General features: G+C 38.6%; 1 protein-coding gene across 2 annotated transcripts in view; it reads right to left on the bottom strand.

Annotated features, from left to right (window-relative positions):
* Nucleotides 1-10,090: 10,090 nt before the first annotated feature.
* Nucleotides 10,091-15,553, bottom strand: part of MBIP (MAP3K12 binding inhibitory protein 1) — a 15,752-nt gene continuing 10,289 nt past the window's right edge. The window contains exons 7-9 of one of the 2 annotated variants that reach the window (XM_074909903.1): nt 13,543-13,640; nt 12,164-12,202; nt 10,091-11,053 (exon numbers count right to left, since the gene is read on the bottom strand). In XM_074909903.1, the coding sequence (XP_074766004.1) occupies nt 10,946-11,053; nt 12,164-12,202; nt 13,543-13,640 (245 nt within the window). In that variant the 3' untranslated portion in view covers nt 10,091-10,945. Of the gene's footprint in view, nt 11,057-12,163; nt 12,203-13,542; nt 13,641-15,553 lie in introns of both variants that reach the window. The other variant, XM_074909902.1, reaches the window with a different exon arrangement.

Raw genomic sequence — 15,553 nt, forward strand, 5'->3', positions numbered from 1 at the left:
AGCTACAGACACAGTCTTGTCTATGTTAGTGAGGTAGAAGCTATACCGAGCAGTGAATTTTTCCTCTTCAGTTCAAAAACTTGAAATCAGTAATGAAAAAACTCAGTGTTGAATAGTTACTGAATGATGACGTTGTTCAGTGTTGTTTGCCATCCAGATATTTGTTTCATGGTTCACCTGAGCCCATTGTATGTGGAGGAACCGGTTTACAAATGAATGAAAGTGCAAAAGCCAAGACCTGCTCTTGAGACCCTGAAGATACTTGGGCAAACTCCTTCACTGTGGGTGTCCCCTTCCAGGCCTCTGCATCTACTGGGGTGTTTTCCTTGAAAACCTTCACAGAGAGCTGTGAGTCCTCATGGTGTTCCTCCAAAGAAGGAGGCTCCTCCCTCTTTTTTGGAGTAGCAAAAGTAAAATTGTTCAACTTTCTAACATATGATTGTAATATCCATAACCCTCATAGATTTCAGGGGGAATCAGTTAGTAAAATGTTTAGGCAACCACCAGCCAAATTGATTACTGGATGCTAAGTGGTGGATATGTGTTTTAAGAGGGTTTTGGCTTATTTCAACCACAAAGTACACACAGGTCATAAAGTCAGCTCGTAAAAAAAAAAAAAAAAAAAGTAGAATGACACAAAAGTGGGACTTGATGCTCTTTCTAATCTTATCCCTATTTTTAATTTGATACTAGCCTTCGTATCATTCCAAATTTCCCTAACAACTATTTTAAATATATCTTTCATAAAGAAAAGTACTTATACAAAATATCTGCATACATTTTTGCAAACCCAAGTCCAAGTTAAAGCTCTGAGAAAAATAAAATCCTGTTTGTGCGGCAGTGCTGATTTAAGGGAAATAGGAGTCACAGGACACAGAGAAACTTCACTAGAATAAATCAAACAGCACTGAAAGTCAATTAATGCAGAGGCAGAAGCAGGGAAGCATCCAGTTTTGCCTCTCTCCAGACAGCAATAAGTCTCTTGCAAATTTAGCTGTCAGAAATGATTGCTTTGTTTTCGACAAGTGGCATTACTTCCTCTTATACTGGAATTAAATTAAAATTGATTGAAATTGATTCATGACTTTTCAATATTTCCCGCACCCCTTCATTCCTTTCAATTTGAAAACATTTCAGTGAAATAAACAGAGATAAAACCAGCATATATATGTTTTTGTATTTTGTTTTTTTTCCTTTGAGACATCTAAGTATTAAAATGAGGATGGTGTAACTAGTGGGTTTCTACTGGGTAGTAATTCATTTTCCATTACAGAAATGTTTTCAAAAATGTCTTCCTAAGGGAACAAGGTTTTTCAAAAAATTTTTTACTGATTCCTCTGGAAAAAAAAGGGAACAAAAACCCTATAGATTCTTAAGCAGCCACACAGAAAGGTTCAAATCAGAACAAAAGTTTTACTATGCTACTTGGAAGGGTTTCCCATTTAAAGTCTTGCTCTTGCTTTTGGACCCACCTGGATGAAGGCCAGCATAAGAGGAAGAGGAGCCTGCACCAGGCAGAGACCACAGCCTGGCAAAAATGCGCTGATGGTCCAAGGAACTAGTGACATTTTATGGTGAAACTACCTGCAGTGTAGCTCTGCCTGAACTTCTGTGGCTTCACCAGCTGTAAAACTGTTTGGATTCGACAGCAGGACCAGTTTACCTAAAGTCTTGCAGCAGCAGAATACAGTATAATTAAGACACCTTTACTCTGTAGCATTATTAAAACAAGATCCTATTAGAAAGTCTGCTTATTCTTGTCCCAGATACAATACGTGATAGCACCATTTTAAGTGCGGGACCCCCATACATTCCAAACATTTCTTGATATATCATGACAGCAACCTTGTAAGACAGCCAGTCTTTATGATCCCCATTTACCTACAGGGAACTGAGGGATAAAACATGGAAAGATCGAATGGTTTGCGCAGAGCTTCAGTGGTAATTTGTGGATGTGGCAGGCACTGGACCAATCTCTGCTGTATCTCAACAGAGAACTGTAACCACGAGAACATTCTTTCTCCCAGAACACTGAAGTTATATTTAGTCTAATTGAATTCTTTGGTTTTCAGTGTTTCTTGTTTTTCATGCCTTCGCTGACTTCTGGTCAAATGTAGAACCCCACATGAAGCCAGGGTGCCTTGCTTTACAACAAAGACCTGCATATCACCCTCATATAGACCCACTGGCATCAGTCCAAAGGCTTCCCATATCCCAGTGGGCTTTTTCACATATGAAAATAGTGAATAATGAGATCACCAAAAATATGGCAGAAAAAGGGAAGATGAGGGCAGTAATCTGAGCAAGGAAGAGCAGGTGAGAAAGGTATCAGTGATTGCATAGCTAAACTGTCAAGAATGGGAGTGACAAAAATAAATACAAAGCAGCTGGGCTTGCAGAGAACACACTGGGATATGGTGAGAAGTGTTGGATTGTGGGAGGATAGCAGGATTTCTTTCTTACCATGAAGGTATGCTATGTTCATGATTAGTACCTAGTAAACCTGTTTTTCTAACTCTTGCTATAGTAAATCTATTCCACTGGGAGGCGAGCAAGAAAAATTCCCTCTTGTCACACAGCAGTCTCTGGGTGACTGACAAATTGATTTGGAAGGTTATTACAAATGTTTTTTAATTAAGCAAATTTGTGGAGTTACAGAAATAACCATAACAATCTCCCTAAAAACTAGATTGTGAAGCCAATTCCTTCCTTAGTTAATTCTCCAGGAGCCCTGAACCCAGGTTATAAACTACAACACTGATATTAACTGAGAGAAAACTGGTTCCTGAAACCTGTAGCTATCGCAGGCAGAATCAAGGGGCTCTGCATTGCTTAGGAGTCAGAAACACCTTTTGCACCGAGGTGTTCCGAGGGATTAATAGTCTGGTTTTCATCTGCACAGAAACAGCTCTCCTCTATGCAGTTAATGACCTGATACTCTTTAGATTTCTTGATGTCCATGTAACCTTCAGCAGCAGCAGCCTGACAGAGTGGCATAACCAGAATGGGTTCCTTCCTCTCCTGTCAAACTGCTTTTTCTTTGTTTTCATCTCCTCTGTGCTAACAACCCTTCTGTGTCACATCCTGCAAGGTCATTTTCTGACACTCTCCTTTGGCCCATCTTCTATCACCCTGGTCTCTTCTCTACTTTCACAGCTATCTGTGCTGGGTAAGTGTCTTCTCTTCTGCAGCTCCACCACCTGGAGCAACCTTATTTTTGTCTCTTGTTGACTCCGTCTTGTTTCAAATTGCATTTGAAACAGCTTTTCACCTTTGCTATATCTACTTTTCTCATTCTCTGCTGCTTGCTTGCCTTGTAATTGCATTAGAGGCACCCAGTGAAACACTTTGGAACAGCTAAAAGGCAAGTCCCTATACACAAATGTTATTGTACTGTATTAAAGTGGAATTCACAGGCCAGAAAATTTTGTTGTTTGATATGTGGGTTTTTTGTAAAACCAAAGCAGAGATGAAACACTCCCTGCAAGTGTGGGTTTTGAACTGATGCTTCCCTCACCCTGTGCTGGAGGGCATATCAGTACTGTTTCTCCATGGGTATGAAGCAATTAGCATCAGCAACTTTCAACGTGTTGATTTTTAAATACCCTGAAACATGTCCATTTTGCAGTGCCTTTCCTCCTTTGTTGTTTGGGAGTGTTCACTCTAAAGGAGAATCTTTCTCATCCCTGCAATGTAAGAAATGTTTCTGTCATAAGCTGTTGCAACGTGTCAGTGAAAATTTTCCCCAGCACTAAGGAATTCCTGTATTGGGCTGTCTTGCGTTAAGCTGTGGTAAATAACTCAAGCAAGCATGCCGTTTCTTGTTGCACTCTGTAACTGAAGTTACACGTGGTAGAATCTGCTTAGCTGTGTCATCTGAACAGGCTGCCTTCCCACAATGATAGTTTAGTCTGTATGAATCAAAAGGCTCTTTCTGCCCTCCTCTCCCATTTTATGATGCTATTATTTGATGACATCAAAATCTGAAGAATTAATGCATACATGAAGGCAACAATCCATACATATTCTATCCTTCACAAATTTTGCACAAAGGCTGTAGTTCAGGATTTGAGCTTGTTTGATACTACATACCCTCTTGGCCAGAGAAGCATCAGGTTAGTAGAACTCGTTGCTAGTTTTCTTCAGATTTATTAGTGGTGACTGATCACAAAAATAATTCTTTGTGTGTTGGCATGCTTAAGCAGACATCTACACTATGATGTGTACAAAATTACGGTCATGAAAGTGTACCTTTTGTTACTGTGATAACACTGCGTACATCTTGCTTTCTTGTTACTATACATACAGGTTACGTGCACAAAGCTCCGACTACATAAGGTGGAAGCGGGACTACTGGGTAATTAAGAGCACTCTCTTCATTCTTTAAATGTTTGGATGATTCAGGGTCTGGGGTTGATAACAATTCTTCTGTATAAGGACAACTACAGTGCAGGTTATTCGAACTACTCCCTATATACCCAGAAGACTCAGTAACGAAACACAGCAAGAGCTACGTTTACAGGGCAGTGCTTGGTGAAGAGTTGCTCATACTATGTGTTTTCACAGCAAGAGAGGAGACTGTTTGGTGGAAAACACCTAGCCAGCTTCTGTTTGACAACTCAAAGTGAAGTAGGAGAGTCTTCATCAAATGCAAAATTCTGTATGTATAAACTGTGTATGCAATAATGTAGCATATGCATGTACAGGTAGCTATATGAGGGACTCTGTATAGACTTACTAGAATTGTTATAAACGGGCTACAGAGGCATAGCTTTTAATCTCTTGCAAGTGTTAGTAGGGGTATAATTCTAGTTTTGAGTGAAATGAGTTTGTGACAATTGATTTAGCCTGGCTGTTGCTATAAAACTTCATAATAACAGGGCATATTGTAGAACTGGTAAAATAGGTCATAATTAAGTAAGAAATTTTATTATATTTATGTATAAACAAGTTATTTGTATTCATAGTGGATTGTCTCCACAAATCTATTCTTGTCTCAGAGCCAAATAGAAATTTAATGTCATTGTTATGTTTAGGTGAACATCACACTCTTATATTCCCCTCTGTTTGGCCTTGAATAAAAATCAGAGCAACAATAATATAAATGGTATGAAAGTAGTCATGAGCAGTAGCCCATCTGTACTGGACAGAATTCTACAAATCAATTAGATGGTCATAAAAAGCTAAACAGATGTGGATGAATCAACTGTGGAAATAAAATGGATTGAACTCTTACATTTATTGTTCATGTATAACTCTTTTTAATAATCAAGATGGGTAAATTACACTAATTAACCTTTAAAAATTTAGATGATTTCTAAATAATAGCTTCAAACAATGCCTATTCTTTTCATTGTTACTTCTAAGTGTTTTGTCCATGACAAGGCAGTTTCATTAGAAGATCTACAGAGGTAGTTGTTTAAATGTGCTTTTTCTTTTTTTCTTATTTCTCAATCATTAGACTTTCTACAGAACATAGTCTCACCTCTCCCTCATCAGGTAGTGCTTGAAGTCAGAAGAAATCAAATCCATATATCCTAGGAATCAATGACAAGAAAAATCATCTCCTGGAGACGACTTCAGGTGGGTCTCACTGCTCTTGGGTGGGATAGATTATCCAACAGAACAGCAAATCCTACTCCTGGCCGTAGGAGCATATCTGGGCTAGGGCAATGCTGGCAGCAAAGGCAACATGTAGCCCAACACTTTTGGACAGGTTGCCTGGATCCTCAGCCTGCATGGCTGCAGATGTCGTCCACTTTCTGCCATGCTTTGAGGTAGTAAGCAATTGTGAGAGGATTACAGAGGTTCGTGTTATACCACAGCAGAAACCCAGGTAGAGACATTCATGTGGTTACAGAAGCCGGAAGTACTCAGCAGGTCTTCAACAGGAAAGGTTAGGGGAAACACTTGCTTTTATGGGGGAAGGTAAAAGGTATCTGTAAGGGAATCTTTCTGGAGACTTTTTTTTCCCCCTCTTCAAAGCCCCCTCTCCATGTTTTCTTACAGGAGACGGTGGTTCAGCGTCTGTTACCATAGAAAACGTTTTGTTTGTTCTCACTGGTGTGAATGATTTGTAAACTTACCAAACATAAATACATTTTTGTTCAGTATTTTGATTGCTTCTCCTTCAAATAATGTATCTGGCATTCTGGGGTTAAAATTTCTCAGTGGTGTTGTCAGGTCTTAATTAAAACAAAAGAGATAACTTATGATGTATTTAAAAAAATAAATAATCCAGACTGATCACAATACATTGGATGGAATGGTGAATGGTTTGACTTCCCTAAATTACTGATATTACCTGCTGATATGAGGGCTGTTCAAAAGGGTACTTCACTTTTGGGTTTATTTATTAAAATCCTGCACTCAACTGTAAGAAATTAGCCTCCTAGAGATGAATCGCTCCCTACTCAGAGGAGCCTGAAGCAAAGAAACAGATCATGCACACACTGCAGAACTGCACAGCAACACAAGTTCCCATGTTTGACTACTTCTCTCACACAAAGTGCTAAACAGCAATGTGAAGCATTCCTAAGGGAGACAAATGTTCTTGGCTTAAAAGTGATGCCATTAGACCTCTTTCTCAAATAATGAATGTCAAATTTACAGTGCTGTATGATTATTTATCTTGTAACTGGAAGCCCTTAACTGAGGTTAAATGTGAAACACAGGTTATTGGACTCTGGCAAAACCTGGAAAGACCTCTAAATCAGCTTTCAGGTAAGCATAAGGAGACGGAGTCTCATTTTATCTGACATTGTACATATTGCAGCTGGAATACAAGTCTGTCTTGACTTCTTGGAGTGGAAACCAAACTATCCTTTCAGTTCTTGGTTGACTACAGAGATTTTAAGCACTTCCTTCAAAGCATGCACCTTGAAAACATCAGGGCAGAAGAGATGCAGCTCAGATACAGAGTCTTGGCAGCCTGGAATGTTTTGCAAGTCTCTCTCCAGCAGGACATAGCATGGTCATTCTCTCTTTTCCTGCCAGTTTACAGTAGAATAAGCTTATTGGTGTTGGTAACATGGAACAGCTGTACATTAGAACAATGGTGAACCTGTTCTAGGTAAGTTAATTAAGCAATGCCATTCCTAACTGCCTGCAATTTTAATATAAATAGATCAGACACATGAGTGAAAGGTTCACAGAATTTCATCTGAACCTGTGCTGGGTTGCAAGAGTCCAACAGGGAAACCTTCTATACAAAATTACCATTGTATAACCCAAATCCGAGTGTTTTTTATCTACTACCAAGTAAGGGGTTCACATTGTCCTAGAAAAATTGCTGTTCTTAGTCTTGTGTGACACCAGTAACAAATCCCAGCTATGCCATTCGTGCATGACTGATGTCAACAGGATTACAGGATTTCCACTATTGTTTCTGGGAGTGGGTAGTGGTGCTGGGACCTCCTCTCAAACACCCACACGTTGAAGGTGAGAGAGACTTTTAATAAATAGCACACTTGCTTGTGAGCCTAAATCCACAGAGAATCTGTTCTGTGTTTATAATTTTTATGGTAGTGTGTTTGCTAATGTACTGAGATACCATCTTACAAGAAGGAAATTTTCTCCAGTTGTTTGCAAATTAAAGAGCTCTGGACTGACATCCAGGCAGAATGCTTCTTGCCATACAATAGTTGTTCTCTCCATGCTGCAGATAAGCTGCAGGCAGTAGAGGTGTTCCCACAGAAGCACTTACGTCTTTTCCCAGGCAAACCTTTAACATTACTGGGATTGTGTATGCTGGAAGATGGTGAACTGAATCATGTTATGTGACCCACAGAAATGCTTCTGCATGCTTTTATCCATTCAGAGAATTCTCTAGAGTAAACTCGCACATTTAAACCACTCCTTTGTCCAGTTCAGATTCAAACCTGGCCTTCTGCCAAGTGAAAAACATTGCTGTAGTAAGCAACAGCCATGGAAGTGCTTCTTGTTACACAGGCTTCTGGATGCCAGGAACAACCTGAGAGGAACACCATCTATGAGGGAAGGTACCCTCAGTGCTACATTGTACTGCTAGCTCTAGCTGATGCCAAGAAGGAAAAGATGTTTAACAAAGATATGAAGTTCTCTTCTTAAGAACACTTTGTTTTGTCCTTTTCGAGGAAAGGGAGTATAGATCAACCCAACATCAGTAAAAAGGTCTTGGTTAAGGTGTTGAGACACCAACAAGACAGTAAACATTTCCTCTGCTTTTCCTTCATTTGTGGTTACCTTTCAGTCGTCTTCAGCTACCGCAGCCACACCTATCAGCAAGCACTGTAGTGTTTCAGGTGCAGAGGAAAACCAGCATAATTGCTAGTTCTGGAAAAGGGATAGTATGTCTATCCTGCATCCCCTTTATTATGGAGGTGTGGCAGATTGGGTAGCTCATGTCTTTCTGCAGAAATAGTTCTTATCATGGAAGTTAGTTGTAGAAGGTAAAGCCCAAAGAGACAAAAGACAAGGATAAACTGGTAAGAACAATAGTAATGAATACCAGAACAATGTCCTGTTCCCCCATCCCTCTCTCTATGCATAAAGTCATATAGCATGAAAACTTCCAGCAGCTTGGCAGCTCTCTGAAATCTGCAACTACTTTTAATGTGCAACTCGCAGCAGAGAGTATCTTTCCAATGAATTTTTATAGGACAGGCACGTTGTCATTAAGCATACAAGAAATTAACAACTTGAAACCAAAGAATGACAAAGGTCTAATAACAAAGCAAGATTAATACCTTGATCAAGTATATCTGTAGCATTTATTTGATAAAGTATACAGGGCTAATAAATTACCATCCAGAGTGCTTCTGCTGTTGTCTCCTTAGCTATTGTCTTGCTACAATGCATCTTCATTATGCTTTCAACCCTTAACTGCTATGTTGCTGCCATCTTGAGAAAGAGGAGGAGGAGAATCTCATGGCAAAAGATCTTTCAAGTAGCAGGCAATTCACTACAGAAAAAGCCACTTTGAAACTGCTAATGCAGTCTTTTTGTAACCAGTCTCCCTTGAGGAAAGCAGCAGTGCTTGCACTTTATTCCAAGAACTGACCCCAGACGAGGACTTAAGTATTTATTTTTCTGTGTGTGTATATATATATATATACACACACACACATATGCACGTTTTAATGTAAACTAAAACCAAATAATTTAATATTAGACAAATCTTTCAGACCTAGATATCTGCCACAGGTTAAATCTCTTCTAGGGCTTCACTCCAGAATTTTCCAGAGCAAATTTCACTGTGCAAATACAGGAGGCTTAACCAGCATGTCCCACCAGTACTTGAATTACAATGCACATGAGTAGAAGCTACTGTTTTATAAAAGCTAAATCCCTGTGGTCATCCTTCCTGTCCCTGGCTGTAACAGCCACCTCCCACCAGTCTTTCAAGTACTACTATGTGAAGTGTGTGGTGCTAAGCACAATTATATCCACACTGTACTCTTTTTGTTTTGTAAACAGCAAGTAAAGTTTATCTACTTGAGGTAAAAGTTGCAGCTTACTGTGCTGCTTCACCAAAATACCCCTCATGAGCTGTTAGAATTTTCAACAATAGCAACACTTCACATAACAAAAGTAGTCTCTGTAGGATACTGTACTGACATGTAGCATACAACCCGAGTAACAGTCCTACACATAGGCAGGTCACGGTCTTCCAACTGCGAAAGCACCTCTTTGTAGCCAGCGTTGTATGTGAGGCACTTGTGACTGCTTGGGTTAATCTTTTCCTGGGTGGACACCAAGCATCTGAACAGGTAACTGTCACACTGTTTTCTTTCCAGGAGCTAGGACCTGCTCAGGCAGCTTTGTCTCCCACCTCTGTTGGTTCATCTTCAGAGAAGTGTTAGGTACAGTTGCTACAACAAATGTTAGTCTAGGTAAAAACACAGAATAACAGAAAATGCCTACAATTCTCCAAAGTGCAAGACCGTGTCCAGTCAGTACCGTACATAACACCTGTCACAAAGACTGATACAGAGACACCAACAGTTTGATTACTGTAAGCAGAGCAGTTAACAGAAAAGGGTTCCTCTGTAGCAGCTACTTTTCTTCTAAACTTGGAATAAAGACAGAGACAGAAAATAAACTAAAGAACTGGTACAAATAGAAAATGGTTTATTTAAAAAAACAAACCAAAACAAAATCACACTTCTATGTGTGGCCAAAGGTCTGACTTTAAACTATGTACCCAGCATTTATGTTTCAGAAGTCATGTAAGCATGGATGTGGAAGGAAGGGAAGCTGCTGCCTGCTGACATGCTCCTCAAAATCTCCCCTGGAGTAGTCTTTAGAATATATTAAGTTTGTTAACAGGGTATGAAGTCTGAATTCCTACAGGACACTGAGGAAGTAAAGAACAAGTGTCTATTTACACATATAGGACTTCCATGACCATCTTTCAAACAGAAATGCAACAAATTGCATTTCTAACAGCTGCAAAAACAGTGACAAATATGGAAAAAAATGCAGTTAAGCATGCACACTGCAAGGGTTTTTTGTCATTTTTTTTCCCAAGACAGTTTACTTGTGAGGAAGTACTTTATTTTACACGTCTATGCAAACTACTTACATGAAAACTATTCAAAAGATAGCCCTTCTGAATACTCAGTCATCACGAATTACATGTGAAATGTAGCTTTTGTATTCAGGTTAAGACATTCCACATACGAACATTGCTGCAATCCTCCTTTATAACAGAAGGGAATGGATTATTAGAATGCTATTCCTAAAACATTCTTCATTTTAAAGTAACTATTTCATTAATAGGACTGTTTTTAAATGAGTTCTTCTAAAAGAAAGTTTTCAAGATCATCCAAAAGGAGTTTATAAGCATGCTTTGCTTTCATTGCTAAATTCATCTCCGATGAACACTAGTCAGGTCTATGGTTTAGGTATGTGTAAAGCATGATGAGAATTCTCAAAAGACTGAAAAGACTTTTTTTTTTTTTTTTTATCGAAGAAGCCGCTCAGCCTCCTTGGACTTGCTTTCTCTTGTTTTCCTCAGTAATGCCTGTTTTATAGCATTGATCTTTTCATCAAGTTCAGCCAATGAATAGTTCTGCTAAAAGAACAAAATAAAAACCACAATCATTTACATCGTAATTGAGGTGGCCTAGCACTTGATACTTGAGGTCACTGCATATTGCACCAAATGACAGAAATACTTTTGCAGAATTGTCTGAATACAGTCTATGACTATTTAAACTTGAAAGAATAAGAATGTAAACTTAGAATAAACTGACAGTCCTAATCATGGATCAATATATCCATGTGTTTATCCATTAGATGCTTGTTTAACCTGTTCATAAAAAAAAAAAAATCCTTTGATGTTAAAACACTGTATGAGACTATCTAGATCAATCTCCTCTGTGCCCACTCAACCTGACAATTTTGTTGTTCTCTTCTTTCACAAAGAACTGGTCATGATCCATTTTATAAAAATATTTCAGCCTATAGAGGATTTTTTTTCCTCATGTAAACAAGCCTACTTCCTCAAGTGTCAGATGGCCCTCATCCTATTTGAAGCATTCTCCCCAGTTCGTCTGTCTCCAAGCATGATGGCTAGCAGCAGACAGAGTTCCAGCTAAGGTCTCACTTGCACCGGGAAGAAATTCTCTCGTGTGACCTAAAGTACATGGTTAATGCATTCCCTTATGTGACAGCGTTGTGAAAATGGCAAGTCTTACTGACTTAGGTTAATATCTGCTATAATGTCAGGTCTTTTTGCAACACTTTTGCCGAGCCAGCCATTTCTTCTTTCATTGTCTCTTCATAAACCAATAAATCAAATTTAAAAAAAAGTTTAACAATCAACAAAAACGACCAAGCCACAAAACAAAACCAGACAACATTATCAGGAGGCTGATCAGAAGTCACAAATCGCTTGTTACCCCAAACTTGATTAACATCATTACAGATTTATTTTATTCTATCATCCTTCTAACTGGTGAAAACACTAACTAACCTGCCCTAGTACAGACTCTTAGAAGACTCATTTCATTGTGATACCAATTAACATTGTCTCCTTCCCTTTCTTTATTTCCCAGCAAGCTATTCAGTACTGATATAGCTGTTTCTGAGAAGTTAGATATTTGCTTGGTAGAACTTCTGATTACTTTTCACTCAGAACATCCTAAACTTAAGGTAAACAAAAGTTAACAGCACTTACATGGGGAGGTTGAACCTTTCTCCTCTTGCCAGAACAGCTCTAAAGAAAAGACATAATCAAAACTGACTTAATGTTGCACTGATAGAGGACCACAAGTAATTCTGTAACAATGCTGACAAGAGTCTTTCAAGTACAGAAAGAACACTGACTGCTATTCTATGCATTAAAGAAATCTTTTTTATAATTAAGTACTTTGGATCATGAGAAATACTACTGGAGAGCAGTCAGAAGCTGTTGAAGCTTCTCCGTGCTTGGCAGCCAACAACTATCAACTTAACTGAAGCTTCCTTCAGACAAAATCAAGATCAATACCCAGCTTGTGAAACTGTCAATACTTATCTCCCTGAAATTTTCCTGTATTCACACCAATATTTATGTAAAACTTCAGACAAAAAAATGCTAATTACTGCACAACACTTCTGTTGCAACCATCACAAATTTTTCCTGGATTCCCATTCTAGACAAGAACCTAAAGCACTTTTAATGGTAGTTTCAGCTTATGGAAGTGTGTTTTAACTTCTGGTATTCAATAGCTTGAAGGAATAGCTTCACAAAAAAAGGCCTTTACTGGTCTCCAACACAAATAAAACAATTAAACAAAAATTTATAATATTGCTATTGATTTTTAATTGCTGACTCTTCTTTGGCTGGTCTGAAGGGAGAATATATAAATTCAAATATAATCAACAGTAAAAGAGACATTCTTACTATTAGGTGGGAAAAGAAGAGCAAAATAACAGACAAGAAATTTCTACAGCCAAGCAGAGCCTGATGTAGTAACAACCAATGTTCTTTGTCCTAATCTCCTTTGGTGAATGAAGGATGAGGTTTACAGTTTCAGAAGGAGACAGACCTCTGCTTGAAGACTAGCAACAAAGAAACCAATGTCACAGAATCACATGAAACTATTTTTAAAGGGTTTACTCTCTCATCCTATTAGAAGTTATTTCACATAACTGATCTTTAGTAATCATATCACGTACAGAAACCCAAAGGATTTCAGATGATTTAAGCCATTAATGATTTGTATCAAGATCAAAACTTAGTCAATTTTCTTGTCATAAGAAACACTTCAGATTTTAAGAGGGGGGTTGAGAAATTCAACCTCTATAATACATTTCTAACAAATTAGTTAAGCTCAGGTGGCTGCAGTTTTTTTCCCACCAACAAATACCATTTTCTTTCAAATGAGAAATTAGATAGAAATATGAACTTACATAAATGGCCCACATGAAATACAACCATTATACCAAGCCAGAGTTGTCTATCAAAAGTGTCTGCCCTCTGACTCCTTAGGTTTTTGTCTGTACATAAAGATTTAAGCACAAAAGTCCTGAATGTCTTTAGGTATGCTAAAAGAAGTTGAGAGAATTTCTTACTACAGATTGAAAATATTCAGGAGACAGTCCTTCCAGCTCAAGGATTTTATCTTCAAGCTTCTTAATTCTCTGATAAATGTCTCTTGGTACAGGACCACCTAAATACACCAGTACAAATACAAAGAAATCAGGAAAAGTGCTTGAATAACTTTTTAAACTAAAGATTGAAAGTTTTACAGGTAAATTCTTTGAGTCCAGCTATCAACCAGTAGCTGAAACAAAATGAGCAGATGGGATAATAAAATGGAAGGGTAATGAATACCCTGAATCATAAGCCAATGCAGTCAGTGAAGGCAACAGACAACTTTATGCAGCTGATCGAAATATGTCTGACAAAGTTATGATCACTCTTACAATACACTGGTCACACACCAAACATTACCACTTCAAAACTGACAGCAGCATCAGGAGGGAGCAGATGGTATGACAGACCACACATGAATTCAACATTAATGTCTAAGATTTTCTTCAGAACAATCTCCACTGAGATGTTAGAGGACAGGTATATGTTGTGCTTGACAAAGAACAATGTTTGCCTGACCATAGATGGGAGAAGCAGGGGTGGGGAACACATATGTGGAATGGTATAACAGCTCTTTGGAAAAAAAACACCCAGCCAACCAAACCCCCTCCTCAAACACAAACCAAAAAACCTAACAAAACCCACACACACCCCCCAAAAGCAACAACAACAAAAAAACCCACCTCAACCCATTTGCTGTTTGCAACTACACTACAGCAGCTTGGGCTTGTTTCCTCACATAAGAACAAAACTGATCAAAAGATCAGTCTTAGAAAGCATCTTATTTATGCTACATAGTATTCTATAAACTGAAATCACTGTGTATCACAACTAACTACTAGCTATCTCAATTAAAATGATAGTCTGGTTCTTAACAGTAGTAACAACTAAAGCCTTAGCAATCTTTTACTTCTTCTCTTGCCACCCATGTCCATTTATTTCTAGGTTAGGTAAGACAATTCTATTCCACAAACTACTGAAATAAGGACTAATAGGGGTTTTTTTTTTGCAATTCATCTATTTCCTCACTTCAGACAGACAATTTTGCAGGTAGCTTCCCTCCTTCAGTTCTCCTCTCTACTCATCACACAGCAGCTACTAATTAAATCAGCTAATCTCTCACTCTTCTTAATATTGCTGTCTCTTAATGTAAAGAGAAAAGAGCAGTGCTAGCACTAGAAGAAGTTGTTCTGAAAAGGAGCAGGTGAGTCAAGACAACTGTTTCAGTCTTCAGAAATAAAAACTGGCAAGCAGGTAGCTGAGGCAGGTTACCTACTAAGATGAATACTTTTGCACAGCTGCTGGGGTAAGTAACAAACGATCTTGAAACCTTCCCCATGAATGCTGATTTGGACAGGAGTTGAGCTGGAATTGCACACTTTCATCCTCTTCCCCTATACTGTAGTTTAGCTAACCTGTTCCCTCAACAAAATTATGTCACCTATTATAGGCACAACCTGGAAGCAAGGGCCCCTCCTTAGGGGCCAATTATTATCCCTGATATGCATAATCTCCAAGGCTACTACACACTGTAGCCTTAATGCTGGTCAGCCACTTGCAAATTTTATTTCCATACAAAAAAACCCCTTAACTTTTAAGACAACTATACAGTTAAGTGTCAAGCTCTGACTGCTGCCTCAACAGCATCTAGGAGGTATTCTACTCTCCCTGCTGCCAGAGGACTTTGATCCAGCATGCATTCACAGGAATCTAGGCTTCTGTTCTGTTTTTAAAACATTTTTCAGGAAAAAATACAGATTCCTCCTTGAGAAGTGTCTCATTGATTTATATTCTAGAAAACTGGGGCAGGGGTGAGGAAAGCAACTACTTAAAAAAAAAGTCAGTAGCCTGGTGGCTATGGCTTTTATTTTAGTGAAAGGTGTGGACTCAAGTTTGCATGGCTAAAGGGAAGTAGGAACAATGAGCTTCCCACATTCTGGGAAATAAGCTTCGCACCTAACTGTATTTTGAGATTCATCCACCTTTAGG

This window comes from Athene noctua, chromosome 6, assembly GCF_965140245.1.
Source record: "Athene noctua chromosome 6, bAthNoc1.hap1.1, whole genome shotgun sequence".
In the NCBI taxonomy this organism is placed as follows: Eukaryota; Metazoa; Chordata; class Aves; order Strigiformes; family Strigidae; genus Athene; species Athene noctua.